The sequence below is a fragment of the Cydia pomonella genome, chromosome 28 (assembly GCF_033807575.1).
Source record: "Cydia pomonella isolate Wapato2018A chromosome 28, ilCydPomo1, whole genome shotgun sequence".
In the NCBI taxonomy this organism is placed as follows: domain Eukaryota; kingdom Metazoa; phylum Arthropoda; class Insecta; order Lepidoptera; family Tortricidae; genus Cydia; species Cydia pomonella.
Window position 1 is genome coordinate 1,975,118 of NC_084730.1, and position 27,287 is coordinate 2,002,404.

Sequence of the window (27,287 nt, forward strand, 5' to 3'; positions counted from 1 at the left end):
CAATCGAATGTCAATCTTACTCATCGAAAATAAAACACATGTTTGAAGAGCCGCATGTGGGAAACATTTTAGCCTAGTAAAGGGTTAATAGGGAATATTATGCAAAACTCTGCGTAGAGAGCGCCACTAGTACATACCGAGGGCCTACCGTAAAACACGAAAATCGATATCTACCTGTCTATCACTCTTACATATTCGAGCGAAAAAAGGCAGATAACGATATTACGATTTTTGCGTTTCTCGATAGGCCTCTGTAAACAAACCTTGATGCCTCAAAGTGATAACAGTTTAAGGCATAGTATGTATATTGTGCTAGTACTGCTCTCTGGCTTACTTTTTCTTGGTATTGGTATATTACTAGAATATATAATAGGCCTTTTCATCTGCGTGAGATGTTTTAAGCAGCATCCTGGTAACGACACTTGCGTTCGTGGCTGTATAGCCCTATACGAGAGAGGATCCCACGTCCACACACGCGGCAGGTGTATGCTTGCCCAGGTGGGCGAGGGTTGGAGGCCTGCTCGTGGCGCCTCATACGTTTCTCTCTTAAAGAGGTAAACCAGGCATCGTCGTGTGTGGCCTGACCATCGTGAATAGCACGACGCCATACGGGTCGGTCTTCGGCCAGTTTTTGCCATTGGTTACATGTGATATTAAAAGTAACAACAATACGAAACAATAATACGTAACAATAATATTTACATCTTCGTAAGTAACCCAAATATTATGAAATAATTAGTTATCTTGGACGTAACCTAAGACCTGTAATTAACCCTTTTTGTGAAAATAAATGAATATGAATCATCTCATGAATGTTTCGATCGTAACTAGTTACGAAACATACTTACATTTTTATAGAGTTATCTCACTGAATAAAATAAAGATTCATATTTAAAATATTTATTCGCTTTAAATATCACAATGTACTAGCAACCAATATAACATTTTATATTTAATCACTTAAGTACATAACATTATATACACTACTAAGTACAGAACATAAGATTGGGATAAAAAATGCCTAAATAATATACAATTAAAATTAGGGCAAATAAATAGTGGAGCCCGAATACTGATAAATTGCATTTTTAAAATTATTTCACCTAATAAAGTTTCACCTAATGTTAATAAAATAAAACTATTAAATCTAATACGTGCGTAACATATTCGAATCATTTAGTCCAAAAAAATATTAAAATAATCGACTGTAACAAATAAAAGAATAGATTATGTGAAACACTTATTAGGTCAAATAATGTTACAACAAATGCCATAATTGGAAATAACACAATATTTACGTAATAGGTATATTTATAATTTCCTAATTGGTTTAAATTAAATTAATCAAAGTAAATATAGCACCACGTTGTTTAAGGCAAGCTTCAGTTTGAATTTACATTTATATAGCATGAAGACATATTGTTAGATCAAATGATCCTGTGGGCCATGTACTGGTAAGGGTAGAAATGGAATTCAAACAAGCTGAGGTACAGACTTGTCGGAGAACTAAATGCTGGTGGTAAAATAACGTTCTAATAAAGTAGGTTCATACAAATAAACAATAGTACCTATTTTATTAATGTGACACTGGTTTTAACTCCCTTTTGAAAAGTATAGTTTACCGCAATCCAGCCGCGTATTCGCATCATAACGCAATCTCAGAGTAAAAAGTAGTAACAAAAGACGCGATGAAAACTTTAAACTGCGTTTTGATCAGTTCTATCAGTCAAAACCTTTGTGACAGAACTTATGATCTGAGTAAGTATAAGACATGATGTTACCAGTACTGCTGTCAAGTTGCGAAAAGTTTCCAAAAAGTTGGTAAAGTTCTCCAATTTTTCGTAAACCGGACATCATCAATAGTTACAAGTATTCTGTTGTCTCCTGGATCACAGGACAGGCACAACAGAAAATAATCAAGTTGCAAAATTATCTCTCTTTTACTAACATCCGTATATTTGATATTTTTACACACCGTATCTTAAATATAAAAGCTGTTCCGAAAATGCCTTAATTAAAGCATAATTAAGTGATCACAAGATACAATTGACAGTAAATGCATTGCATAGGCAAGGTGGCTAATAAGTATACATAATTCAAACTTTAGATATAGCTAGTGGGCAAATCTTAGAGCTTTACAGTCTTTTTACGTAACCAAGTCACAAATGTGATTTTTCTCTCTGTTCGAAACCGGGTTACGAACGAAAATATCATTTCAATTATTCGTGCGAAACTAGGTTACGAATTGAGATTGTTTTTCTTTATTCATGATTATTTATATTTTAAACTTGGTTATGTACGAAACTAAATTGCATTATCAATTATCATATTTATTATTTGACATCACTATTAAGTACTAAAAATACCGTCACAGCACTTTTTCATAAGCTCTAGGCGTAAGTAATTTAAAAATGGCGTTAGCTCTACCAATATATATATATTTTTTTAATAACATAATTACCTATTAATTTGCATTTGTATATGTAGGCGTCAAGACTAAGCTTTAGTTAAGACTGGGCTGGACATGTCTGCCGCATGCCGGAAAGGTGGGCCAAAATGGTTACTGAGTGGGACCCACGGGTCACCATAGACGGTGCAGGCAGACCGAAAAGGAGATGGCGGACTTGGACGCATTCTATTCAAAATGGTGAGAAAATGCCGATGACAGGGTTTAGTGGAGAACAAAATAAAGGCTAACAAAAAAAATAGTACATGGTTATTGCGATGATTTTTTTAGGAAAACCCGAGCCAAACTCAATCTGTTAAATACCCGTCCAATGAAGAAAAAAAAAAAAGAAGTAAAAATGATGAAAAGGAAAGAAGAAATGATGTGTAAGAAAAGCACTATTATACTCTGCATTTTTAGGTATGTAAATAAAAGTAAACAAAATCTACCCTCAAATCGCTCCTTAAGCCAATTGAGGGTAGATGAAAACATTACATGATCAAATAATGTAGGTTAAAGTCAGTTCGTTCAGTGACACATCCAGGCGGTTTTGTATTTGGTTGGTTAACCAATAAATGTTAGAACTCCCCAAAAACGTACAAATTGTTTGTTCACTATTATTTAAATACCTAAAAATACAGAGTATAGTAAGTATGCGTTATTTTATGTGACCGCGACCGGCAAAACGTCCCACTTTGTCGCTTGCCATAAGGACGAGATTTGCTTGCATCTTTTTACGAATAACTTGTCAAGGCGCAAACATTAAAAGTAAATCCCACATAATTCGAAAAATATAAGCATTAAATTCGAGACAAAATGAGAAAAAATTATATTAAGTAAATACATTATTAAGTACCGATAAAATTATATAAAACATACTGTTTTTACTACCTGACAATTTTTTTTATGATAGTGGAGGCAAACGAGCAGACGGATCACCCGAAGGTAAGCGATTACCGCCGCCCATGGACACCTGCAACACCAGAGGGGTTGCAAGTGCGTTGCCTACATTTAAGATGGGAGTACGCTATTTTCGGTTTTAGTTTATATGTTTCATTATTTAAAACAAAATAGATTAATCTACATCTTGAAGATTTTTTAAGAGGAGAATATTAATGGCCATTTTCCATACAAACGTTCCCGACATTTTCCTCTCTGGATTTTGACCCTAGATTTTTTTAAATATATGAGTTCAATATTACCAGTGCCTGTGTCTATACGTTTTGCTTTTTTGACATTCTTGTTTTTATTAGAACTAGGTTACTTCAAACAGCGCTAAAAACGGCCAAATAAATGCGCCGTAAACAGACGCTAGCAAACAAAATCGGCAACAATAAACGCAAAAATCAGTCAGACACTCAGAATTTTTTTTTCTCATTCCGTTCCCAAAATTTTGTTACGTTTAATTAAGAGCCCGGTAACGATTTTAGAGCAAAAATGTAAAATTGACAGATTTAGTCGTTCCTTTTGTTACGTAATATCTAAATAACAAGTATTGGTTTCTATTAGCTCGTCTTGTCATCTTGCCTTTTATTAATGAGGTCGAAAGCGTGCGTCCCCGGTAATATGTGACGAGAAGGGACAGTTTTAAAAATTCATCAAAAAATTATAGTGGTCAATTACACTGAAAGAAATGTTTGCATAACTGTAACAAAATTTTGGTTACTGTTTACACAAAAATTGGGACTTGCGAACTATGTGTTATATGTTACAAAACCGTGTTTGGCTATCAGTGTTCAGGTACTGGGTATACACTACAAAATAAATTTGTAAATTTATGCAAAGTTTATTTTCTTATAACCGTAGTTTAGTTATTTAGTAAAGTTACAAAACCAGTTCGGCTATCTATTTTTTTCAGTGTATACAAAATGATGTACAAGAACAGTTTCAGCAAATGTTGTATATTGTTTAAGTATCAAAATTACGTGGAAATTAAATCGATTTTCAGAGAAATTGTCACTTGTTTTGAAGTGATTTCTGGAGAAAATTTATTTCGTCTAACTTTCATGTACACTACTTGAAATGTATAATAACAAAAATGTAGTTTATTAAAGTTGAAGTACAGGATATGTGTGATACAAAATTACCACTTTTAGCAGTCCAAACTTTACGAAATTTACAAATAAGATCGACAAAATCAGTGCTTTACGCGCGTTTACCTAAACGTCCATCAGAAAAAAAATCATTACTAATTAAGTGAGTCTGTTTTCAAATAACATATTTATTAAAATGAAAGATAACAAGACGTGCTAATAGAAACCAGTACTTGTTATTTCTAATAGTTAGCAAAGGTGTGAAGCAAATTTCAAATACTAAATCTATAAATTTTGACATTTTTGCGACTAAAATCAATAACGGCCTCTTAAATTATAGAGCAGGCAAATGTCGAGAAAGAAACCTCGACTTCTGCTGCAGCTATCCTTATCGCACATTTTAGAGATTCTACTCGCGCCTGCGAGACAGCAACATTCATTTAAATTTCTTAAATCTGAAAAGGGGTTTGACTAATATTTCTTCATAAAAATCTTATTATCAGTATCTCTTCCGTCTATCTCTAACTGTATTAATTAGAAAGAGACGAGAGATGTCGCGGTGCAATCGTGTCTATAAATTAACAATTCTTAGTACAGACTAGTCCTTTTTCCAAGGCACATAAGGTCTATAATTGATTCATGCACGATTTTTTAAAATGAAGCGAGTAGATCCTTTATTCGACTTTGCTTTTCCTTGCCAGCATTTTGTTGTAGCTCTGAAAAAAAAAAACAATCAAATACATTACTGTAAACTAGTGTGGGTATCTATGCAAAACTTGGGAGGATTTAACAACCAGAGTCGCCTTTAAGAGCTCACCTCTCTGTCTTTAGACAAAGGTTTTAACCTTTGGCCATTTTTATTTTTATTTATTTTTTATTCATTGAACAAGTTTACAGTGTCAGACCAATTCACTTACATGCTAGGAAAACATAAATTATCAAGAATAATAAATTAATAATGCTGAATCAAGAACATACAAAAATATAAAAATCATGCGCATAAAAATGTCAAAACTAATTCAAATTGTCATTTTACTTACACTCTAAGAAAACAAGAAAATAAAATCAGGAATATGGTAAAACAATATAAATAAAATAAATTAATATTGATAATATTGTGGTGATTAAAGTGTTGAATGGATATGCAATACGACTACGGTGACTAACAGCCGTAAGCGTGCCGTAAGCTTGTTTGCCACCGTCGTGGTATTAAAAAAAACCGGACAAGTGCAAGTCGGACTCGCCCACCGTGGGTTCCGTACTTTTTGACCGAAGCGTAGCGTAGGTCTACGTTTTGACTCGCGCAATCTGCTTTCGTATGTCCGGATGTTCTCCTCTACAGGTCGCAATTCTCAACCGATTCGCGTGAAATTTTGCGACCATATTCTATGATCAAATAGAATTTTTTTGTCGATCCAGTTTTTGAATTTTTTAAAAATGGCGGAGTCATGGTACGTCGCGCCTAAACAAATAGCCGTATCGATATCATAAGAGTTTCCTCCTTGTGAGACATGGTTACAGAGTGATTTGCGAAAAATTCAGATATTTTAGAACGCTGGTTTAGGGGGTATTTAGATATTTAGATTTTACTCGAGAATAAGTAGCCTAATTTCACCGTGTCACATATATCCATTCGTGGCTCATTTGGAATACTCTAGCTTTACAATCATGAAGTTCCGGGCTCAAATCCCGAACAATGAAATCTTTTTTGTTTTTTTTTGCACTGTAATTTTTTATTGACTAAGCTTTGTAATAGGGAGAGAGAAGAGGACCCTGGATCTATTCCCTGAATTATAACATTTTGTATTTTTTTTGTATTTAAATTTCGTATTGTTGATCAAGCGAGCACGAAGCGCGAGCAAAGCGTATTCGTTTCAGTTTTATTGTCTGAACTTTTTTTACAGCCGTTAAAGTTCAAGGAGACGGACAGTAGCGCAGGCGAAAACGGGTTCATGTTTAAAAAAAATCTGAGCAGTTTTTGCATTTGGATTAATTTATCAACTTTGGCTTTGCTATAGAGACGTAGTTGTAGATTGGAATATTGATATTATATTAGGAATAGAAGTTTAAACGTAAATGTATGTTATATTGTTTTTAAAAAAAAAATTATATATCATAGCTAAAAGAGGGAAACGGTTTTCTAACATATTTCCTGCGTGCAGTCGCCGCAGAAAGTTTAGGTACGGTTCGTGGCATTCTTTTAGAAAATTTAGGTGCATATAGATTACTAAAAGCCAGCGATGCTTGCTACAATCTTGTCTACAAAAATTCAGGGCACAAATTTGCAGGAACACATTATATATCTTCTGTTGATATTTTAGTCAAGGTATTCGATGTAGCAAAAAGATGTTTTAGTGGATTAAATTGCCAAATCCTATAGAGAGAAAACACTACAGAGTGAAGCTCTGATGGCCCTTCTTCTGCCGACGAAGATGGAGGTGGTTCTACTTTTACCATTCAGGGGATGACCTACTAACTGTGGGCGTTTGGAAACGGGTAAAGGGAGTATTTTCTCTTTTCTTCCCATTTTGTAGGCGTTGGCAAAGAGAATTTGAAATAGAGGTGGATTGTCAAACAAAATTTTGTTGCTACAGTAAAATTGCTGCTATATCTTTCGACACATGATAAAAATTTGTAGAACGCCATTTGACTTTCCTTTCCTTGATGATCTTTGTGATCCTTATTCGTTTACTAATATATGTTATAATTGTTAAAGACCTAAAGTGGCGCCATCTAATAGATTAAAGGCCAAATGTTTGACAGCATCGTTTCGAGCGATGGCACCATAACATTCCAAAAGTTTTAATCATGTGTCCAAAGATGGCAGTAAATTTACGTGTCTACAAAGTTTTCTTAGTTAATAATTAATGAAAATTCCTTTTCCGTGCGGGCTTTTTAAATTTTAATATACGAAAAAGTATCTATAAAAAATTAAGAGCAATTAACATTATTTAGAGGTCGCTATAAATGAAACAATACTGCTATACAAAATAGTATGAAAATAAATTGACCCATCAATAATTCTGCTTTGGAAATGTCTTTAAGGGCTCTTTATTCAATTTATTTATTATTTATAAGTATGCTAAGAAAGATGGCGATCGTTTTTTTTGTTTTAGGTAACTTTGCATTTTTTTATTTGTATGAGGATATTGCAAATCACAAAATCATAGCGACCACCTAATCATTCGCAAATGAGTTCAAATTTGGCACATAGATTACTGTTCTATAAAGGGAGCCATGTGAAGATAAAATCCTTTCAACTTTTTTCTACATACAAAGTTGGACCATCGTATTCGATACTTATGTTTTTTTTTTTGTCAATTTAGTTTTTATAAATTCTTCTAAACAGCGGAGCCATACATTTATTCAGTTTTAAGGGCTCCTCTACACGATGGCTCAGCGTAGGCCAATCTAAGGGACGCAGCTATGCGGTGAAATGAGATAGCAATATCACTTGCTCCCTCTAACGCAGTGGTTCCTAACCTTGTCAGTTGACTATGACTAACTAGGGAACCCGATTTTACCCCTTCTCCCAATAAATATCAATATTCTTTCTTACAGGTCTAATTTCTGTTATATTTAATTGAGCTTATTACCTCCGTAAAATACCAGATTTACCACTACGGGGGTAATTATCCCCAAGTTAGGAACCGCTGCTCTAACGCATAAATGCGCCCCTAGGACTGGCCTACGCTGGGCCATCGTGTAGAGGAGCCATAAGCTATGCTCGCGAGGTCTACAGCTCACAGAGCTACTAGTTAGTATTTGTTGTTATAGCGGCAACAGAAATACATCATTTGTGAAAATTTCAACTGTCTATCACGGTTCATGAGATACAGCCTGGTGACAGACCGACGGACGGACGGACAGCGGAGTCTTAGTAATAGTCCCGTTTTACCCTTTGGGTACGGAACCCTAAAAATGACTAGCATAGTTTCTTAAGAATTTACCCATTGTTACTAGCATATTTAAATTTAATTATAATCTTAATTTATATTGATTTTGAAGGATTTCGTGGCTTTAATAGGAGATTTAGAGAAAGAAAACTTGTACTTCTTCACTAACGGTATATTTCACAGCATTTTTCAGATGACAAACAAAAAGGCGCCAGCATTGGCGGATAAAAAAAAAAAAAAAACTATGGCTGCGTTCTAAAACAACTTAACACCCACCCCTAGAACGCAAGCCTATTCTTGCTAAACAATATAACATTTTATTGGTTGTTACACCTTTTGTTAAAATGTCGGCTAACATTTCATCACCCTTACAATAACAAAATTTTATCTTAGAGTTACAAACATGTTCTTTAAGAAAATGATAACGTATATCAATGTGTCTTGATCTAGGCAAATAACAATCATTTAAAGAAAGTTTTATCGCACTTTGGTTGTCACTGAAAATGATGAGGGGCTCGTTCAGACATTGGCCAAGCTCCGCGCTAAGTTGTCTCAACCATAGCGCCTCTTGAGTGGCCGAGGACATCGCCATGTACTCCGCTTCGGCTGTCGACAGGACCACTGTCTGCTGCTTACGGGATGACCAGGAAATGGCACCGCCCTGTAACATAAAGATGTAGCCCGTGCAGGATTTGCGGTCTACCACATCTGCAGCCCAATCTGCATCGCAGTATCCTGTGATGTTTGATTCACCATTCTTGGTATAGCTCAGTCTGAGATCCTTGGTGCCTTGCAAGTACCTCAACAGTCTTTTAACTGCAGTCACATGCTCAGTCTTTGGTTCTGCATTGTATCGACTCAGTGCATTGACTGCAAATGAGATATCGGGTCTTGTGGCTTGAGCTATGTAGAGAAGACAGCCAATAACCTGCCGGTATGGATACTTATTATCTGGTTCTGCATCTTGGCTAAACTTAATGGCAGGCTCTATAGGCGTTTTTACAGCCTTGCACTCTGACATCCCGAATCTATCTAGTATCTCATTAATATACTTTTTCTGATCCAACATAACTGTATCTACTTGTTTTGTAATGTTGAATCCTAGGCACTGGCTAGCCTTTCCTAGATCTTTCATTTCAAAATGTTTCATCAACTTCTTCTTTAACATATCCTTGACATCTTGTTGAGATGTAAAAATAAGTAGGTCATCGACCCATACTGCAATGAAAGTATTCCTCTCTTCATTGAAATAAACACATGGATCAGTCTTAGACTGCTGCATTCCAATATTTTGTAGTACACAATTTAGTTTCATGTTCCATAAGCGGCTAGCTTGCTTTAGACCGTATATGGACTTATGTAAACAGCATACTTGAGATCCTTGTACATATAGTTCCGGCTGTACCATGTAAATATCAGTGTCTATTTCTCCCTGTAGAAATGCAGAAACAGCATCCATCTGATCAATATCCATGCTATAGTTTGCGGCTAGAGCAAATAAGTAGCGTATGGTTGTGTACCTTACTACTGGTGAGTAAATCTCCTCGTAATCTATCCCTTTCTTTTGAGCAAATCCTTTTATGACAAGTCTGGCCTTAAAACGTGTAACCTCTCCAGCCTGGTCAGTTTTAGTTTTGAATACCCATTTGGAAGGTAAGGCCTTCTTATTGGTAGGAAGATCAGTTAAGCTCCATGTGTTGTTCTTCATCAGGGAGTTGTACTCTTCGTCCATGGCCTTTTTCCATTTAGCAGCATGTGGAGACGACATGGCTTCCTCTACTGACTGTGGATCAGACAAATTAGTAAATAAGCAGAACAGACTATTCTCATTAGCTTTCTTACGGGGCCTTAAAGTCATTTTCTTATCTTGATTTTGCAATAGACTTGTATTTATCGAGGGATAATAGGTTTCATCAAGATCATCTGTATCAGTCTGATATTCACTGTTGGAATCTTCACTATTATTATCCTTTACAGGCTTTATAGCTTTACCTTTGCTGCCTGGTGTACCATTGGGGTTTGTCGGACTCATGTGATCTTCGGTGTTACCTTTAGAGCTGTCATCACTGGTCCCTGGGCTCTCCTTCTTGTCAGATGAGGTACTGCGGCTGACTGATGACGGGTTTTTTTCTCCTTGGAGATCAACTGAAACAGTGTTTTCATCAAACATGTTATTATGAAATTTTTCATGAAAAATAACATCTCTGCTCTTGATGATTTTTCTACTAGTTGGGTCTAATAGCCGGTATCCTTTCGAGTTCTCACAATATCCCACTAGTATCAACTTGGTTGATTTCTTGTCCCATTTTTGTCTCTTCTGCTTGGGTATATGGACCATGGCCTCCGTGCCAAATATTCTAATATGGGACAGATTAGGTTTACGCCCATACCACATTTCATAAGGAGTTTTACCTTCCAGGCTCCTAGACGGGGAGCGATTTGTGATATAGGCAGCTGTGGCTATGGCCTCGGCCCAATACCTCGGCTCTAATTTGGCATAAAATAACATACACCTCGCCCGTTCAACAAGAGTGCGATTCCCGCGTTCTGATAATCCATTGTGCTCAGCTGTATACGGTGTTGTAGTCTGATGGATAATACCATTACTACTTAAATATTTTTCAAAATGATTATTGCAGTACTCTTTGCCTCCATCTGTGCGAATCATCTTAATTTTTCTTTCAAGCTGTAGTTCAACTCTAGCCTTAAAATCTTTAAATACCTCTGAAATATTCAGTTTATCTTTCAAAAAGTACACATGGAACATACGGGTGTAATCATCGACAAAAGTGATAAAATATTTCATACCTGAGACTGATAGGTGTTCCATCGGCCCACATAAGTCTGAATGTATGAGCTCAAGGGGCTGTGTGGCTCTGGAACCCACCTTGTTGAACGGCAGTCTTGTCTGTTTTCCTTCTGCACAGTGAGTACATCTGATATTGTCACTTTTAGTTTCAATTGTCACACCCTCAGCAGCATTAGGCAGCTTGTTGACATCGGACACATTTAAATGTGACATTCTTAAATGCCATAAAAGGGTATTGTCAACATTTTCTCTGGCTGTAGAAAATTGTGCAGTTTCAAAGGTATTAGCTGTATCTAGCAAATAGAGCTTATTCATCTGCGTTCCTGAGCAGATGATCTTTCCTTTTTCATTCACAACATGGCACCCTTTTTCAAAAAATCTCACTTCATAGCCATTCTTTGTTATACTGCTCACTGATATCAAATTAGGACCAAGTCCAGGAGTATACAAGACGTTTTTTAGTTGAAGAATCCCTCCTTTACTTAACTTGACATCAACACACCCTACTCCCAATACTGGTAATGATGCTTTGTTACCTACAGTGATTGAAGTTACCGGTGGCTTGCTAATGTTATACATTAATTCTTTTCTTGCTGTCATGGTCATCGAGGCACCCGAGTCTATAAACCAATTATTGTTCTTTTCTCCTCCCAATGAAGCAGAAAACGCTGCCACAAAATTTGTACTATCTCCACTCTTTTGCTGTTTGTGCGTAGTTTTCTTAGAATTCTTGCAAAACTTAGCATAATGGCCATGCTTGTTGCAGCTGTAACATCTTGGCCCTTTAGGCTTGACAGGCTGTTGGTCCTGCTTAGTCTTCTTAAAGTTTGTGTATAAGGCAGCGCCGGAGTCTGTTGATTTAACTTCTTGTAAAAGTTTTGTTTTCACAAGATCAGCGCTAATTGACACACCTGAACTTTCGAGCCCCATTATCATGGGCATATAGACTTCTGGCAGACCAGCTAGCATTAGTGTGCCGAGCCACTCTTCATTAACCTCAAACCCAATATTGCGAAGTTTGTGAGCGGTTGTCATTATTTTACTGATGTAGTCTTCAACACTATTGCTTGACTCTAAAGATGTGTTCACCAAGTCCTTAAGCAATCCTACTTTCCTTGTCAGACCATTGTCATCGAAGGCCTTTTGTAAGTTTTCCCACACTTGTTTTGCCGTTGTGCAATCTTGTACATGAATATAGTTCTGAGGATCCAATAGCAGAATCAGCTTAGCTTTAGCTTTCATGTCCTTTTTGGCGTCTACCGTTTTGCTTGTGTCACTAGGTTGCACGCACTCCCAAAGATCTTCATGCTCCAAATATGTCCTCATACTAAATTTCCAAGTCGCAAAGTTATCACGGCCGGTCAATTTCTCTAAATTGAACAAGTTTGTGCCCATCTTGATGTCCAAATATCAGTAAAATTGCTGTTTCGTTGTATTACGACGATCTGCAGTCGATATACCCGGCGACTGTATCGCTGTACTGTACGAACAATATATTCTTGAAATACTTCGGATTTTCCTTCAACTACTGATCACTTCTACTAATTAGCAACCACGCTCTGCTACCATGAAGGATTTCGTGGCTTTAATAGGAGATTTAGAGAAAGAAAACTTGTACTTCTTCACTAACGGTATATTTCACAGCATTTTTCAGATGACAAACAAAAAGGCGCCAGCATTGGCGGATAAAAAAAAAAAAAAACTATGGCTGCGTTCTAAAACAACTTAACAGATTTATATTATTTTAATGTAATGTTATATGGAGTTAATTTCTGAATTAAATTATTGAATTGAATTAATTGTATGGACCGACGTTTACGACATACATTTCACGTGCCCCTACCCCGCAAAAAATGGCAGACTGTTTTGTACAGAAAATTACAGACATGGTAGATAGATAGATAAAAGATAGATAGAATACTCTTTATTGGCACACCTCAGTAAAAATATACAAGAAAAATAAACAATTGATGGTGAATATGGTGTCTTCAGTTGTTAAATCCTCCAAGATGCAAAAGCTGTAGTGGCTTTTCCATAAAAATATATGACAATGACTGGCCAATTCGCCCAAATGATACCTAAGGTCAACGTGGGGAAGACCGGCATATAACGATTTTGGTTGGGATGACATTCGCAGAGCAAAAATTCTCGTATTTGTATACATTTATATTCGTTTTGTTTGTGGTGCAATAATAGTACATTACGATACAAGTGCGAAAAATAGGAAATTCGAAACAAGTGTCGATAAATTAAAACACGACCGAAGGGAGTGTTTTAAATCGACACGAGTTGCGTACCTATTCGCACATGTATCGTACAACGTTTTACAGTACATATGGCCCTTTAAATGTTCGACATAGTAATGTAATATGCTAATTTTCGCACTAGTACGGTAAAGTAGCAACATATGTACTGTAAAGAATATTTACTTACTTACTTACATTTAAGAGAGGTATGGACATTGTGAATGTCATCTCGCTCTGTGTGGTAGGGCACAGCACAGCGGATGTCATTCCAGATCTAGAGCAGAGCCGAACTGGGGAAGTACCTCCACCTTACAGAAAACCGCAGCCAAATAACACTAGACCCTACTCATAGTGTTGTGTTTCTACCGGTGAGTAAGGTTGCCAGAGCTCAACGAGAGTGCGGAATGTTAGGGTCGGCAACGCGCATGTAACTCCTCTGGAGTTGCAGGCTTACCACCAACCGTAAGATTGTTTGCCACCGACGTAGTATTAAAAAAAAACGTACGTTGCTCAGAAACAGCCAAAAACGAAGAGCTTCGCTCCTTCTGTAAGTGGTATGTGTACAATCGCAAGACTTAAAAGCGACAAAAACGCTTGTAGACGGTCTTCCCTCATAGACGGTCTTCCCTCATAGACGGTCTTCCCTCATAGACGGTCTTCAGACGGTCTTCCCTCATAGACGGTCTTCCCTCATAGACGGTCTTCCCTCATAGACGGTCTTCCCTCATAGACGGTCTTCCCTCATAGACGGTCTTCCCTCATAGACGGTCTTCCCTCATAGACGGTCTTGGCCACATTCAAACGAAATAAAATAAAAATAGTTACCTCCTCGGCCATCTGGTACAGCATGGCGGCGGTGTCGCGCCCCGTCTGCTCCACGAGCGTCTTGAAGATGCCTCCGTCCACGTCGCTCACTTCCGACCTGAAAGATATTAATTTAATAAACAATAGTACATTATACAATCGTTAGAGAACTTTTTAGTCTGCCGTATTTAGGCAACGAAGCTTGCTGAGAAGCTTGATTATATCACTATTACTTATTCTACGAGTCATATAAAATAATACTAAACTGACATAACTGTCATATACTATGAAAAAGTAACCAAGGCCTCCAGTGCCCCAGAATGGAATCGAACCAGCGTCCTCTGCTATCGCGGCAGGTGCCTGAGCCACTCGGCCACGGGGCTCTTTTTCTTAGGATATGTCATTTATATCAGTTTACAGCTACAGCGTATCGAAATGAATATTATAGTTGAGTTGGGATCCCGTACATGAAAAGTACGCAATGATAATTTGGTATACGAAATCTTAATTCAACCATTACAGTACGCGTAGACTTTTTTTTTAAGTTCACTACAGCGTATCGAAATGAATATTATAGTTGAGTTGGGAGCCCATACATGAAAAGTACGCAATTATAGTTCGATATGCAAAATCGTAATGGTTGTCCATTAGAGTCGATGAGTAGAAAAAGTATAGTATTTTGACTTCAAAACCAACAAGTGAAAAGTGGGGGGTCGTATAATATTAAGTCAAAGAGCTAGCACAAGTTACAACTGGAACAAATTTTATTAATTCCCTGTGACCACCAAAGACAAAGACCAGTTTTATCACTGCTGAGCAGAGGCCTTATCGAGACACAAATCAAAATTTTTGATAATAATAATTAGATTTATTCCCAAAGTTGTGTATACAAACTAACATATACAGTGTGTCCCTAGCCATTGGACAAAGCCGAAATGTACACATGCATTAGGGTATTTAGAACCAGTGTACAAAGTATCATAACAACCGGTGTAGCGGTTTCGAAGAAATTAACAAATTACCATTTTTTACTTTGGAGCAGCCTGTATGTGTTAGTAGCTCCTAAGGTGATATCCTCAAAGAATAGTATGGAACCTTCTTCAACCTTTTTGTTTATCTTTTTTATTTATGACACTAATAAGCTTCTGACTTTTGAAAAATGTCATCTCTTTATTCCCCGCGTTGTCCCGGCATTTTGCCACGGCTCATGGGAGCCTGGGGTCCGCTTGGCAACTAATCCCGAGAATTGGCGTAGGCACTAGTTTTTACGAAAGCGACTGCCATCTGACCTTTCAACCCAGAGGGTGAACTAGGCCTTATTGGGATTAGTCCGGTTTCCTCACGATGTTTTCCTTCACCGAAAAGCGACTGGTGAATATCAAATAATATTTCGTACATAAGTTCCGAAAAACTCATTGGTATGAGCCGGGGTTTGAACCCGCGACCTCCGGATTGGAAGTCGCACGCTCTTACCGCTAGGCCACCAGCGCTTCATTTGGATTTGTCATCATTATCAAATATTTCGAACAAATAGTCAAAAACACTGCCAAAGATTAACACAGTAGATTCACTGTGTTAATCTACTTTCTTTTTGTTGTCGATTATTGCAAATAACTTTTGTACGGAAAAAATATTTTCTTATCTTTTGTACTAATTAAAAAAATATTAACGTCAGAGCATTCCTGAGAAGTAACCCTACGTGGGATTTCAGGGTTTGTCCAATGGCTAAGGTCACTCTGTATAATATTAGTAGGTGTACCTGTTGGAGTACGTCCTTGTCCTGTCGCGCGACACGATAAACGTCTCGTTCTGGTCGAGGTCGCGTTCCGCGGACGGGTCGAATGTGAAGTTCTCCGGGATCGCCAACGGAGCCTGGACATATATTAATATTTATTTGTTTTACAAGGGGGCAAAGTTGTTGTTTAACCGCTCGTGCTAATATTGATACCCGAGCAAGCGAAAGATTCCAAAATTGACCACAAACCACGAGCGTAGCGAGTTGTTCGAGAAGTGGAATTTTGAGCGTTGCGAGGGTTTCAAGGCACGAGGATTAAACAAACTTTGCCTCCGAGTAAAACAGAAAATTTTTCACGACACTAACGCGAGGAAAATGTAACTAGGTAAGAAATATCAAAAAAAACAAACAAAATCAAATCCAAATGAACGTAATAAAAAAATTATCATTTAAAAGTCAATTCTACCAGCTAACATAAGGAAACAACTCAAAATTTACATCTGATTACTTTGCCCCACATGTGGATAAAATGCAACCTTCTCATTCATTATTGAACAATGAAAGTTGAAAAAAATGGAATGAATAAATGGTGTGATGAAAAATTAATTAATAAATACTATGGGGCCATCTATACCGCATGTGTGTGGACAGACTTAAATAAAACAAAGTGTGGGTTGACACCCACACAAATTGAATCGAGTCGAATATTTTAATGATTTGAAAAACGTCGTATATTCATATATGATTCAATATATATTTTTGATTTCAATATATATATTCCGAAATCAGGACATTTCCATATGGTAAATTTTGGGGATTTTTTCATATTCTTGTATGGATTATGGGTATTGGAAGGGTTAAACAAATTTTGCCACCGTGTGAAACAACATTGTTCACCAAACCAACGCGAGGGATATAACTGTAAATCATCAAACAAAATTAAACCAATTCAAATCCAAATGAATGTTATTTTATTAAATATTTATCATTTAAAATCATCATTTAACGACCAGTCAAGCCTAGTAGTGACCTCACATGTGGATAAAATGCAACTTTATCATCAGATTTTGAACAATTAAGATAGTCTTTACCAGATGGTGTGGTGAAAACAAATAAATAAATAATAATAATGTTATTTATTAAGATTATAACATTCCAAATTAAGATTAGTATTACAAGGCTCTTTATTTTTATTTGATCTTAGGCTAGGCTTTTATAATATCTTATACCTTTAAACGAGCAATTCTTGTATATATATTTATATATAAATATATTTCTGTGATCTCGGAAACGGCTCTAACGATTTCGCTGAAATTTGGTATATGGGGGTTTTTGGGTGTATACAATCTATCTAGATTAGTCTTATGTTTGGGAAAACGCGTGTTTTCGAGTTTTCATGCGTTTTTCTTTCGACGCAGAATATGGTCGCTAATTTCGTATTGCCGGCCACTGTCCGTCTGGTCCAGCGGGTTAAGACGCGGACTGCTAAACGAGTGTTACGGGTTCGGATCTCGCCCGGTGACTAACTTATGTTTTTCTTTTATATGTTCGTTTATATATATATTTTTTAATTTTTATTGTTTTAGACAAGTTTAATTTAGTAAAAAAATGTAGTTAAGATTATCACCTACACACCACCATATTACAATAAATAGTTATAACCGAGCAAAGCTCGGTCGCCCAGGTACTGGATATAAAAGTAAAATACAAAAATAATACAAACATATAAACACATTCTAAAAACCTAACATGTCCGCCTTCTGCATCTGACCCTTGATCCTACCTGGCGAGAGGCTCTCTAGGTGTTGGTTGATTGTTGGTCTATTACAATTATTATACCTACCTACAGGTTGTAATCGTTAAATGTAGCCAGGCGATAATTCCGTAAATATAACAGATATCAGAAAACTTCAAATTGATATCGAAAGTGCGTTACCCAATGAGTAAAGATAAGATAAAGATATGTTATTATTCAAGTAGGCATTGAATGCGCTTATGAACGCCAAATAAAGCTACACCGGCTCACCTACACCTCTGACCCGAGAAGATTTAAATTCCCCCTCAATTGGAGAAGGGTATCCCAATATGGACCGGCAAGAAACTCGGCGGGACACATCTTTTCAAAACATTACATCTTATAATATACATGCATTCAATAAGAAAAAATACAATTTAGATTACTATAGAAATCAAGCAATTACTTTTCTTTATAGAATTTGATTAACAAAATATATGTGTACATCAAATCATACAAATACGTACAGAAAACATATCGAATTCATACAAAAAGAAAAGAAAATAAAATTAATAAAGAAATGAGAATATACATTATATAAACGTGACTGATTGCTATGAAATACATTAAATAACTTTTTTTTAATAAAAGCAGGTATATCCCAAACATTAACTTCAAACCCTTCCATACATTTAGTATCCCGTTCGTAATTACTAATTTAATGTAATTAATTATTTAAAATAAATGTTACATTTATTATTGAGAAGCGCTGGTGGCCTAGCGGTAAGAGCGTGCGACTTGCAATCCGGAGGTCGCGGGTTCAAACCCCGGCTCGTACCAATGAGTTTTCAGAACTTATGTACGAAATATCATTTGATATTTACCACTCGCTTTTCGGTGAAGGAAAACATCGTGAGGAAACCGGACTAATCCTAACAAGGCCTAGTTTACCCTCTGGGTTGGAAGGGCAGATGGCAGTCGCTTTCGTAAAAACTAGTGCCTACGCCAAATCTTGGGATTAGTTGTCAAGCGGACCCCAGGCTCCCATGAGCCGTGGCAAAATGCCGGGACAACGCGAGGAAGAAGTTACATTTATTATTTCATAAACGGTAGTTTTATTATTTTAATACAGTTTATTCGTGCAAATAATGAATCTCAAGCAGTTTTATCTCTTACGAAACCGACGTTCTTTGAGGGGTGAGTCGTACTAAATATATGAAAACATTTAAACTTAATATATTTAATATTTCTACTTTTATTAATGTAGTTTTACTGATTGGGTAACGCACTTTCGATATCAATTTGAAGTTTTTATCTGTTATATTTACGGAATTATCGCCTGGCTACACTTAACGATTACACCCTGTATACCTATAAAATAAAAAAAACACAAAAAATACTACAGAAAAATACAATAGAAGTGTTACCTGGCTTTTAGACAGGAGCGACCGTCGCGGCGCGTCGCGTGCGCCCGGCTGCGTGAGCAGCTCGAACGGGTGCCCGGCCTCCACCACGCGACCTCTGCGGTGGAAATAACTGTCAGCCATCGTTTTACAGTTAATAACTAATAAATAATAGTACATTACAGTACATATGATGCTACTTTACCACACTAGTGCGAATATTAGCATATTACGTTACTGTGTCGAATATTTAAAGGGCTATATGTGCTGTAAAACGTTGTACGATACATGGGCGAATAGGAAATTCGCAACTCGTGTCGATTTAAAACACTCCCTTCGTGTTTTAATTTATCGCCACTCGTATCGAATTTCCTATTTTTCGCACTTGTATCGACATGTACTATTGTGTAACGAGAGGGGTAAGTGAAATTCTTAATACGAGGGTGATAATTCCACGGCTGCAGGTTGGAGGGAATTAAAGACCCAAGTTTGCAATATTCTTACCCCCGGAGTTACACACAATGTTTTTCATCACACTTGCGAAGAAACAACTAAATTTTAAGCGAAATAATTCTTTAATACATATCAAACTTTCGTCCGCCATTTTGTAATTTCTCGACACGTTAGGTATCGAAGGCACAGACCTATTCGGCATTCAGCCACGATTGAAAATTATGTAAAAATATTATAAACGGCTGTTTAATTAATCTAATTAAATAATTTTAAACATAAAAAAAAGATTGTAAATGTTACCGATCCATGACGATGACTCTGTCGTAGTCCATGACGGTGTTGAGTCTATGCGCGATGGTCAGCACGGTGGAATGTGACTGTCATAGTCGGACCAAACTGACTCTGTAGCTATTCTGACATGACGTATTATGTTGAATATAAAATGATGTTACCGATCCATGACGATTATTGACGATGACTCTGTCGTAGTCCATGACGGTGTTGAGTCTATGCGCGATGGTCAGCACGGTGGAATGTGACTGTTATAGTCGGACCAAACTGACTCTGTACCTATTCTGACATGACGTATTATGTTGACTATAAAATGATGTTACCGATCCATGACGATGACTCTGTCGTAGTCCATGACGGTGTTGAGTCTATGCGCGATGGTCAGCACGGTGGAATGCGCGAATTTGCTGCGAATGGTGTTTTGGATATGTTTGTCGGTCCTGAAACGATCAAATTTAATGAAATGTCAGTCTTAGCTTACTAAATCAAATAAATCAATGAATAATTTTTATTACCCCATCATAGATGTAAATACATAAATACATTTAGAAAAGTTGATAGGGTGTTTTACTTGCAGTAACTATGAAGTACCTTTACGGCGTACGATACTTATAAATATAGCTAACTAATACAATAAAGCGTTAACGATTAAAACCACTGTTAGAATAAGAATTGTTTCTTTTTTAAGAAAAAACCTACGGCGGCAGGCAGATTCGGTATGAAAAAAGTAGTTATATAAAAAAGCTAGTTACTCTGGTAACATACAGCCAAAATTAATTAAGAACTAGGAAACATTATTAAGAGAGAAGTATGTCTAATATGTAATTTATTTTGAAAGAATGCAAAAAAAAAGTCAGTGTGTGCGTGTGTGCGTGTGCGTGCGTGCGTGCGTGCGTGCGTGCGTGCGTGCGTGCGTGCGTGCGTGCGTGCGTGCGTGCGTGCGTGCGTGTGTGTGTGTGTGTGTGTGTTATGTGTGGGCATGGAATCGCGTATGGAAGGCTACAGAGATTGTTAGCATGTAGGCGATTAGGTGATAACCTTCGGCAGCATCTCGGTTTGACTGTAGCTAAGACCTTTCAACCAGTTCTGAATTATGAATTTTGCTTAAAACATAAATTACACACAAAAATATATACATAGACAAATTACGTGAATACAATGTTTTTTTGTCATCATTGAGTGCTCGTTCCAGCAGAACCAAAGTAACTATTAGGGTGGTCCAAAAAATATATATTTTCTCCACAAGGTACTTTTTAGTCAAACACGTATAAAAAAGCGGCCAAGTGCGAGTCGGACTCGCCCATGATATCATTCAAACCAATTTTCGGTGGAAGTTTGCATGGTAATGTACATTATATATTTTTTTAGTTATATCACTCTTATTTTATAAGTTACAGGGGGGGGGGACACATTTTACCACTTTGGAAGTGTCTCTCGCGCAAACTAATCTAACTAGGTTAGAAAAAAATGATACTTCAATATAATTTTTGAAGACCTATCCCTAATACCCGACACGTATGGGTTTGATGAAAACTAAGTATAGGTAACCCCCAAAATTTATATTTTTTTTCTATTTTTGTGTGAAAATCTTAATGCGGTTCACAGAATACATCTACTTACCAAGTTTCAACAGTATAGTTCTTATAGTTTCGTAAAAAAGTGGCTGTGACATAGACGGACAGACAGACAGACATGACGAATCCATAAGGGTTCCGTTTTTTGCCATTTGGCTACGGAACCCTAAAAATAATATAAACCAATTTTGAGAACAATCAAACATTATTTAGAGGTCGCTCAAAGTGGAGCAATTCTGCCATACCAAGCCATGTATGAAATGAACTTGACCAGAGAATAAATCTTACCTACAGGCGTTTTATTGGTTTTATAACATTTTTCCCTATTTAGTTACAACTAAATAAAACATAAACCGGCTATTTTGTTATTTTTCCATTAATGTGTTTTTTTGCATGAGATATCAAATTATGAACAAATGAGTCCAAATTTGGCACATACATTACTACTTCGTATTCATAATAGAACATAGGAAGCAATGTGGAGAAGAGATTGCAAATATTATTTTTTTATTCCATTCCACACAAACGTGGACCACACTACCTACCTATCATAGTGTTTTATTGTTTTTTTTTTTTGGTTTAAGATGTTTATTTCTTAAAAGATTACAAATAATCACTTACTGAGAAATACATATTTCAACTTAACATAACACAAAGGAGAGGGTAATTATGCAACTTTCACGGCCAATTTTAAACTAAATATACAACTATGTAAACTATACTACTACATATTAAAACTAAAGTGGGTGGGGTGGGTGGGGTGGGGTTGGTTCGGTGATGGTGGGTGGGGGTAGATATAAGCAACGAAAATACGCATGCGCTATGTTATATGTCCTTGTGTACCATATACAGCTGCAAATCTGTTGAATAAAGTTATGGAAATGTATACTCACTCAGTGTCCACGTTGGCCGTGGCCTCATCAAGGACCAACACGCGGCAGCGCGCCAGCGCGGCGCGCGCGAGGCACACCAGCTGCCTCTGCCCGGCGGAGAAGTTGCCTCCGCCGTCGCCCACCATGGTCGACAGGCCCGCTGGCAGGTTGTTTATCATCTCGGTTAGTTCCACCTTGAAAGAAAGTTAAAATTAATGTTTTTGCCTCGCAAACTCATCACAGAGGCATTAAGGGTTAGATGCAGAAGGCGGTAATCTTGGACATCGCGCGTATGGTACGTCGGTTCTTCTCTGCGGAAAAATTATCTGTAGTCTAATACATATAATAGCGCCTGAAAGAACGCGTTCAGGGAATCATTTACATAAGTTAAACATTGCTCGGAAATTTTGAACAGGTGCTTGTGTGTTAAACTCAAATTGAAATTGTCGTGAGTTATACTAACATTACTAACATTATGCTAATAGACAGTACCCGGCGCGCGGCTATCATGAATACTGCTCATACACTACTAGTGCTTGAAAAAGGAGGGCGAGTGACTAAAAATACGTGTGTGAAACCGTAAAATTAGATTAACGTTAAACTCAATGTATCTCACCTCATGTAACGCGTTGTTGTGTTGTTGCGTCAGTCTGTCTAAATTAAGAATATTGCACCTGATAGAACATTCATAGCATCATTTATTAAAGTAAACATCGGACGCTCTAACGTTTAATCAATAATGTCTCACCTCATGTAACGCGTTGTATATCTCAGCATCAGTATAAATGTGCTGCGGGTCGAGATTGTCCCGTAGCGGGCCGGCGAACAAGGCGGGGCGCTGCGGGAGCGCCAGGAGCGGAGCCCGGCTTCTTTGGGTGTCACCCCGTCCACGGGGAACTTGCCTGAATTTTTACTTAACCCAGGGGTCAAACCGTGGCTTGTTGAAGGTACAATTGCCCTTCAAGGCACTTACGAGATTAACCCATGAGTGTTAGACCACTAAAAACCACTCTTAGATTACAAAAACTAGTGATTTATATAGTTCTTCTTATCACAAGTTTGCCGATTCTGACCCAACCTGCTAACGCTATTTTACCTCTGTCACATAATACTATAGACTAACTATAGTGATTCCTGGTGTGATTTTTCTCGTCTCAAAAATATTGCGCCTGATAGAACATTCATAGCATAATTTACTCAAAGTAAACATTGCTCGGAAATTTTCTTCAGGCGTTCCAATATTTAAACATAATGTCTCACCTCATGTAACGCGTTGTATATCTCAGCATCAGTATAAATGTGCTGCGGGTCGAGGTTGTCCCGCAGCGGGCCGGCGAACAGCGCGGGGCGCTGCGGGAGCGCCACGAGGCGCCGGCGCCACGCGCGCAGCCCGGCCTCCTCGGGGGTCACCCCGTCCACGGAGATCTTGCCTGATGTTTTACCTAGCCTGTAATAATAGTACATTATTACAGACGAAATTATTCGTACAGTGGGACCACTCTGGACAAGGGTGGCAAGAGAGAGAAGATACTGGAAGGAGTTGGAGGAGGCCTTTGCCGACAGGCACACTGAACTAAGAGACTTCATATGATAATTCAAGACTATCAAAAAGAACAATCATGTTCAGAACTAAGGGCTATATAATAATATAATAATAATAGTACATTGTACTCCTTACATTTCATTAAAGTGTCAAAAGGGCCTCTACGTGTTGGCTTCGGCTCCGCGCACGCCTCCCAAAGGTCCGGAGCACCATTGTTCCGTGATGGGAAAGACGTACATTGTGCAATTAGGGGGGTAAGTGAACTTTTGGAAGCGAGGATGGTAATTCCCGACAGCCGCAGGCCGGAGGGAATTAGAGACCCGAGTTTGCAATATTCTTACCCCCGGAGTTACACACGATGTTTTTCATCACACTTGTAAAGAAAAAACTAAATTTTAAGAGGAATTATTCTTAAATACTGTGACATATCAAACATTCGTCCGCCATATTGTCATTGGTTGACAGGTTAGGCATCGAAGGCACATACCTATTCGGCATTCAGCCACGATTGAAAATTATGTAAAAATATTTTACACTACATATGGGGCTACTTTATAGCACTAGTGCGAGAAGTAGCATATTACGTTACTGTGTCGAACATTTAAAGGGCCATATGTACTGTAAAACGTTGTACGATACATGTGCGAATAGGTAATTTCCTATTTTTCGCACTTGTATCGTAATGTACTATTAAACGGCTATTAAAATAATCAAATTAAATATATTTAAACTTAAAAAAACATATTAAATTATTAACGGCAGTATTTCTAAAGTAAAACTCATTTACACTACTTAGTTTCCATGAATTAGTGACATAGGTTTAAAAAAAAGTTATAACTCCCTAGGGAGTCGTGGCTTTTATTTCACAATATAGGCCTTTGTCCTTCAGTACACCTGCAAGAAATAAGATCTTTTTCGAGCAAGTGTGATGAAAACATTATAGTTTATCTTCCAAGTGTTGACCCTGCTCGCTAACACAGCCTGGAGTTACCATGGCGAGCTAATCGTTACTAATCCTAGAATTACCCTAGGTACTACCAAAGAGAATATGAAATAGAGGTGTATTGTCAAAGAAAACTTTGTAGCCACGTAAATTTACTGCCATATTTTGACACCTGATTATAACTTTTAGAATGCCATTTGACTTTGAACCTTATTTTTTCACTGATATGTGTTAATATTTTTAAATATCAAAAAACGGCGCCATCTTACCGGACGCAACTTAAAGGTATGGCATGTATGACATGGTGCCATCACTCGAAACGACGTCGCCATACCTTTGAACGTTGATCTATTAGATGGCGCCGCTTTTTTATATTTAACAAATTTAACACATATCAGTGAAAGAATAAGGATCAAAGTCAAATGGCGTTCTAAAAGTTTTAATCATGCGTCGAAAGATGGCAGTAAATTTGCTCTGGCTATAAAGTTTTCTTTGACAATCCACCTCTATTTCAAATTCTCTTTGATTAAAGTCAGACGTTTGCATCGGAAGGTCTTTCTCTTATATTATCTTATGAACTTTTTATACCTTAATATGAATGCGCCTGTTGATATCATACCAACAATTACAGTAAATAAATATTGCTATAAATATATAGATATTTGTTCCTGAGTCATGGGTGTTTTCTATGTATTTATAAAAATTTATAAGTACCCTCAACACAAGTCTTATTGAGCTTACTGTGGGACTTAGTCAATTTGTGTAATAATGTCCTATAATACACTCGGCGTCACGGAAATCGCACACCCACCGATTTTTGTTTCAAGCGAATATAGCTCTTATAATATGTATTATACTGTATCAATATTAATATCATTTAAAAGCACAATTAATAAGCTTTAAAACATGAATAAAGCATTTTCTGAAAAAATTATAATAATCACGAAATTATGGCGTTCTGAAAGAACACCTAGAATACGCGTTGTAAGGGTCGCTAGTTGGGTTACCTTGGGTAGGTATAAAAGGGGGGGTAAAAGTGAAATATGGGTCATTCGGTATCCGAAGTTGACACAGGTCACACCGGAACAACTGGAGAAAGAAAACACCCCAAGAAATGGATACCACGGAAGCAGTAGCAGCTCAAGCAGTAGCCCTGGTGGAATCAGGAATGACGAAGTCTGCTGTTGCTCGGCAGCTCAACATAAGCCGTTTCCGAGTTCTCCGAGCAGTTCATCGATTCCAGAGAACTGGAAACTTCACCAGGAAGCCCGGATCCGGAGGACAGCGCTGCACTTCCGAGAGAGACGACCGCTTTATTGTGTCGTCTTCTTTGCGGAACCGTTTCTCCAACGCTGTTCAGCTGCAGCAGCAGCTACGAGCAGTTCGGAGAACCGTTGTGAGCGTCTCTACAGTAAGAAGAAGGTTGCGGGAGAAGAAGATCATGCCCCATAGAGCGGCTATGGGACCCAAATTGACAGCAGAGCATCGGTGAATCAGACGTGAGTTTGCTCGCGAACACAAGGATTGGACGGTCGACCAGTGGAAGGCTGTCCTCTTCTCCGATGAGACCAGGGTGTGTCTTTTCTGCAACGATAGGCGCAGAAGAGTGTACAGGAGGCAAGGGGAACGTTATTCACGGGCATGTCTTGAAGAAACCGTCGGATACGGAGGAGGATCCTGCATGTTCTGGGGTGGCATTTCCCTTGCCGGCAAAACCGAGCTCGTCTGTGTCTCCCGCACTGGTGGTGGTCGAGGCCAGGGATCCATGACTGCTCATCGGTACATCACGGAGATCCTGGAGGACCATGTGGTTCCATACGCCGAATTTGTCGGTCCCGGCTTCACATTCATGCAGGATAACGCCCGCTCCCACACAGCGTTGATTGTTCGGGACTACCTTGATCAGGTTGGGATCACCGTTATGCAGTGGCCAGCAAGGAGTCCGGACCTGAATCCCATCGAACACCTTTGGGATCAGCTAAAACGGAAGGTGCGGTCACGTGATCCTGCACCGGCGACCCTGGAACAGCTTCGAGATGCCGTCATTGAGGAGTGGGAAGCTATTCCTCAAGAGCACATCGTAACGCTCGTGAAGTCCATGAGGGCTCGCATGGTGGCAGTAATTAAGGCCAAAGGAGGGAACACTAGGTTTTAAGTTTAGTTTTAGCCATTTGTGTTCCAATTTTTGTTGATTTTATTGTGTTTTAATTTGTTGATTTTTTTTGCATGAATACGATTTTTGTTTCTGATTAAAAAGTTGTTTTTTTTTTTATTCTTTAATAACTTTTGATTTTTTTTTAAATGAAGGGTTACATTATCTTTAAAATGAACCCACACACTCATACTTTACCTTCAACAACATAAGGTCTATAACGGCTTGAATCAAAAACCCGTGGGTGTGCGATTGTGACGCCGAGTGTATTTATTTATTTAATACTTTGGGCATACAAAGTGGCGCCTGATACACATCATAGCAACAACTGCAATAGCGAAACATTGCTCGA

General features: G+C 37.8%; 1 protein-coding gene across 1 annotated transcript in view; it reads right to left on the minus strand.

The window, feature by feature from the left end:
* Positions 1-884: 884 nt before the first annotated feature.
* The window catches only part of LOC133533058 (probable multidrug resistance-associated protein lethal(2)03659), a 68,524-nt gene continuing 42,121 nt past the window's right edge, over positions 885-27,287 (minus strand). Inside the window, exons 27-33 of the mRNA XM_061871989.1 lie at positions 23,558-23,744; positions 22,319-22,491; positions 20,175-20,291; positions 19,132-19,225; positions 15,994-16,106; positions 14,256-14,352; positions 885-5,195 (exon numbers count right to left, since the gene is read on the minus strand). Of these exons, the coding sequence (XP_061727973.1) occupies positions 5,154-5,195; positions 14,256-14,352; positions 15,994-16,106; positions 19,132-19,225; positions 20,175-20,291; positions 22,319-22,491; positions 23,558-23,744 (823 nt within the window). The 3' untranslated portion in view covers positions 885-5,153. The remainder of the gene's footprint in view (positions 5,196-14,255; positions 14,353-15,993; positions 16,107-19,131; positions 19,226-20,174; positions 20,292-22,318; positions 22,492-23,557; positions 23,745-27,287) is intronic.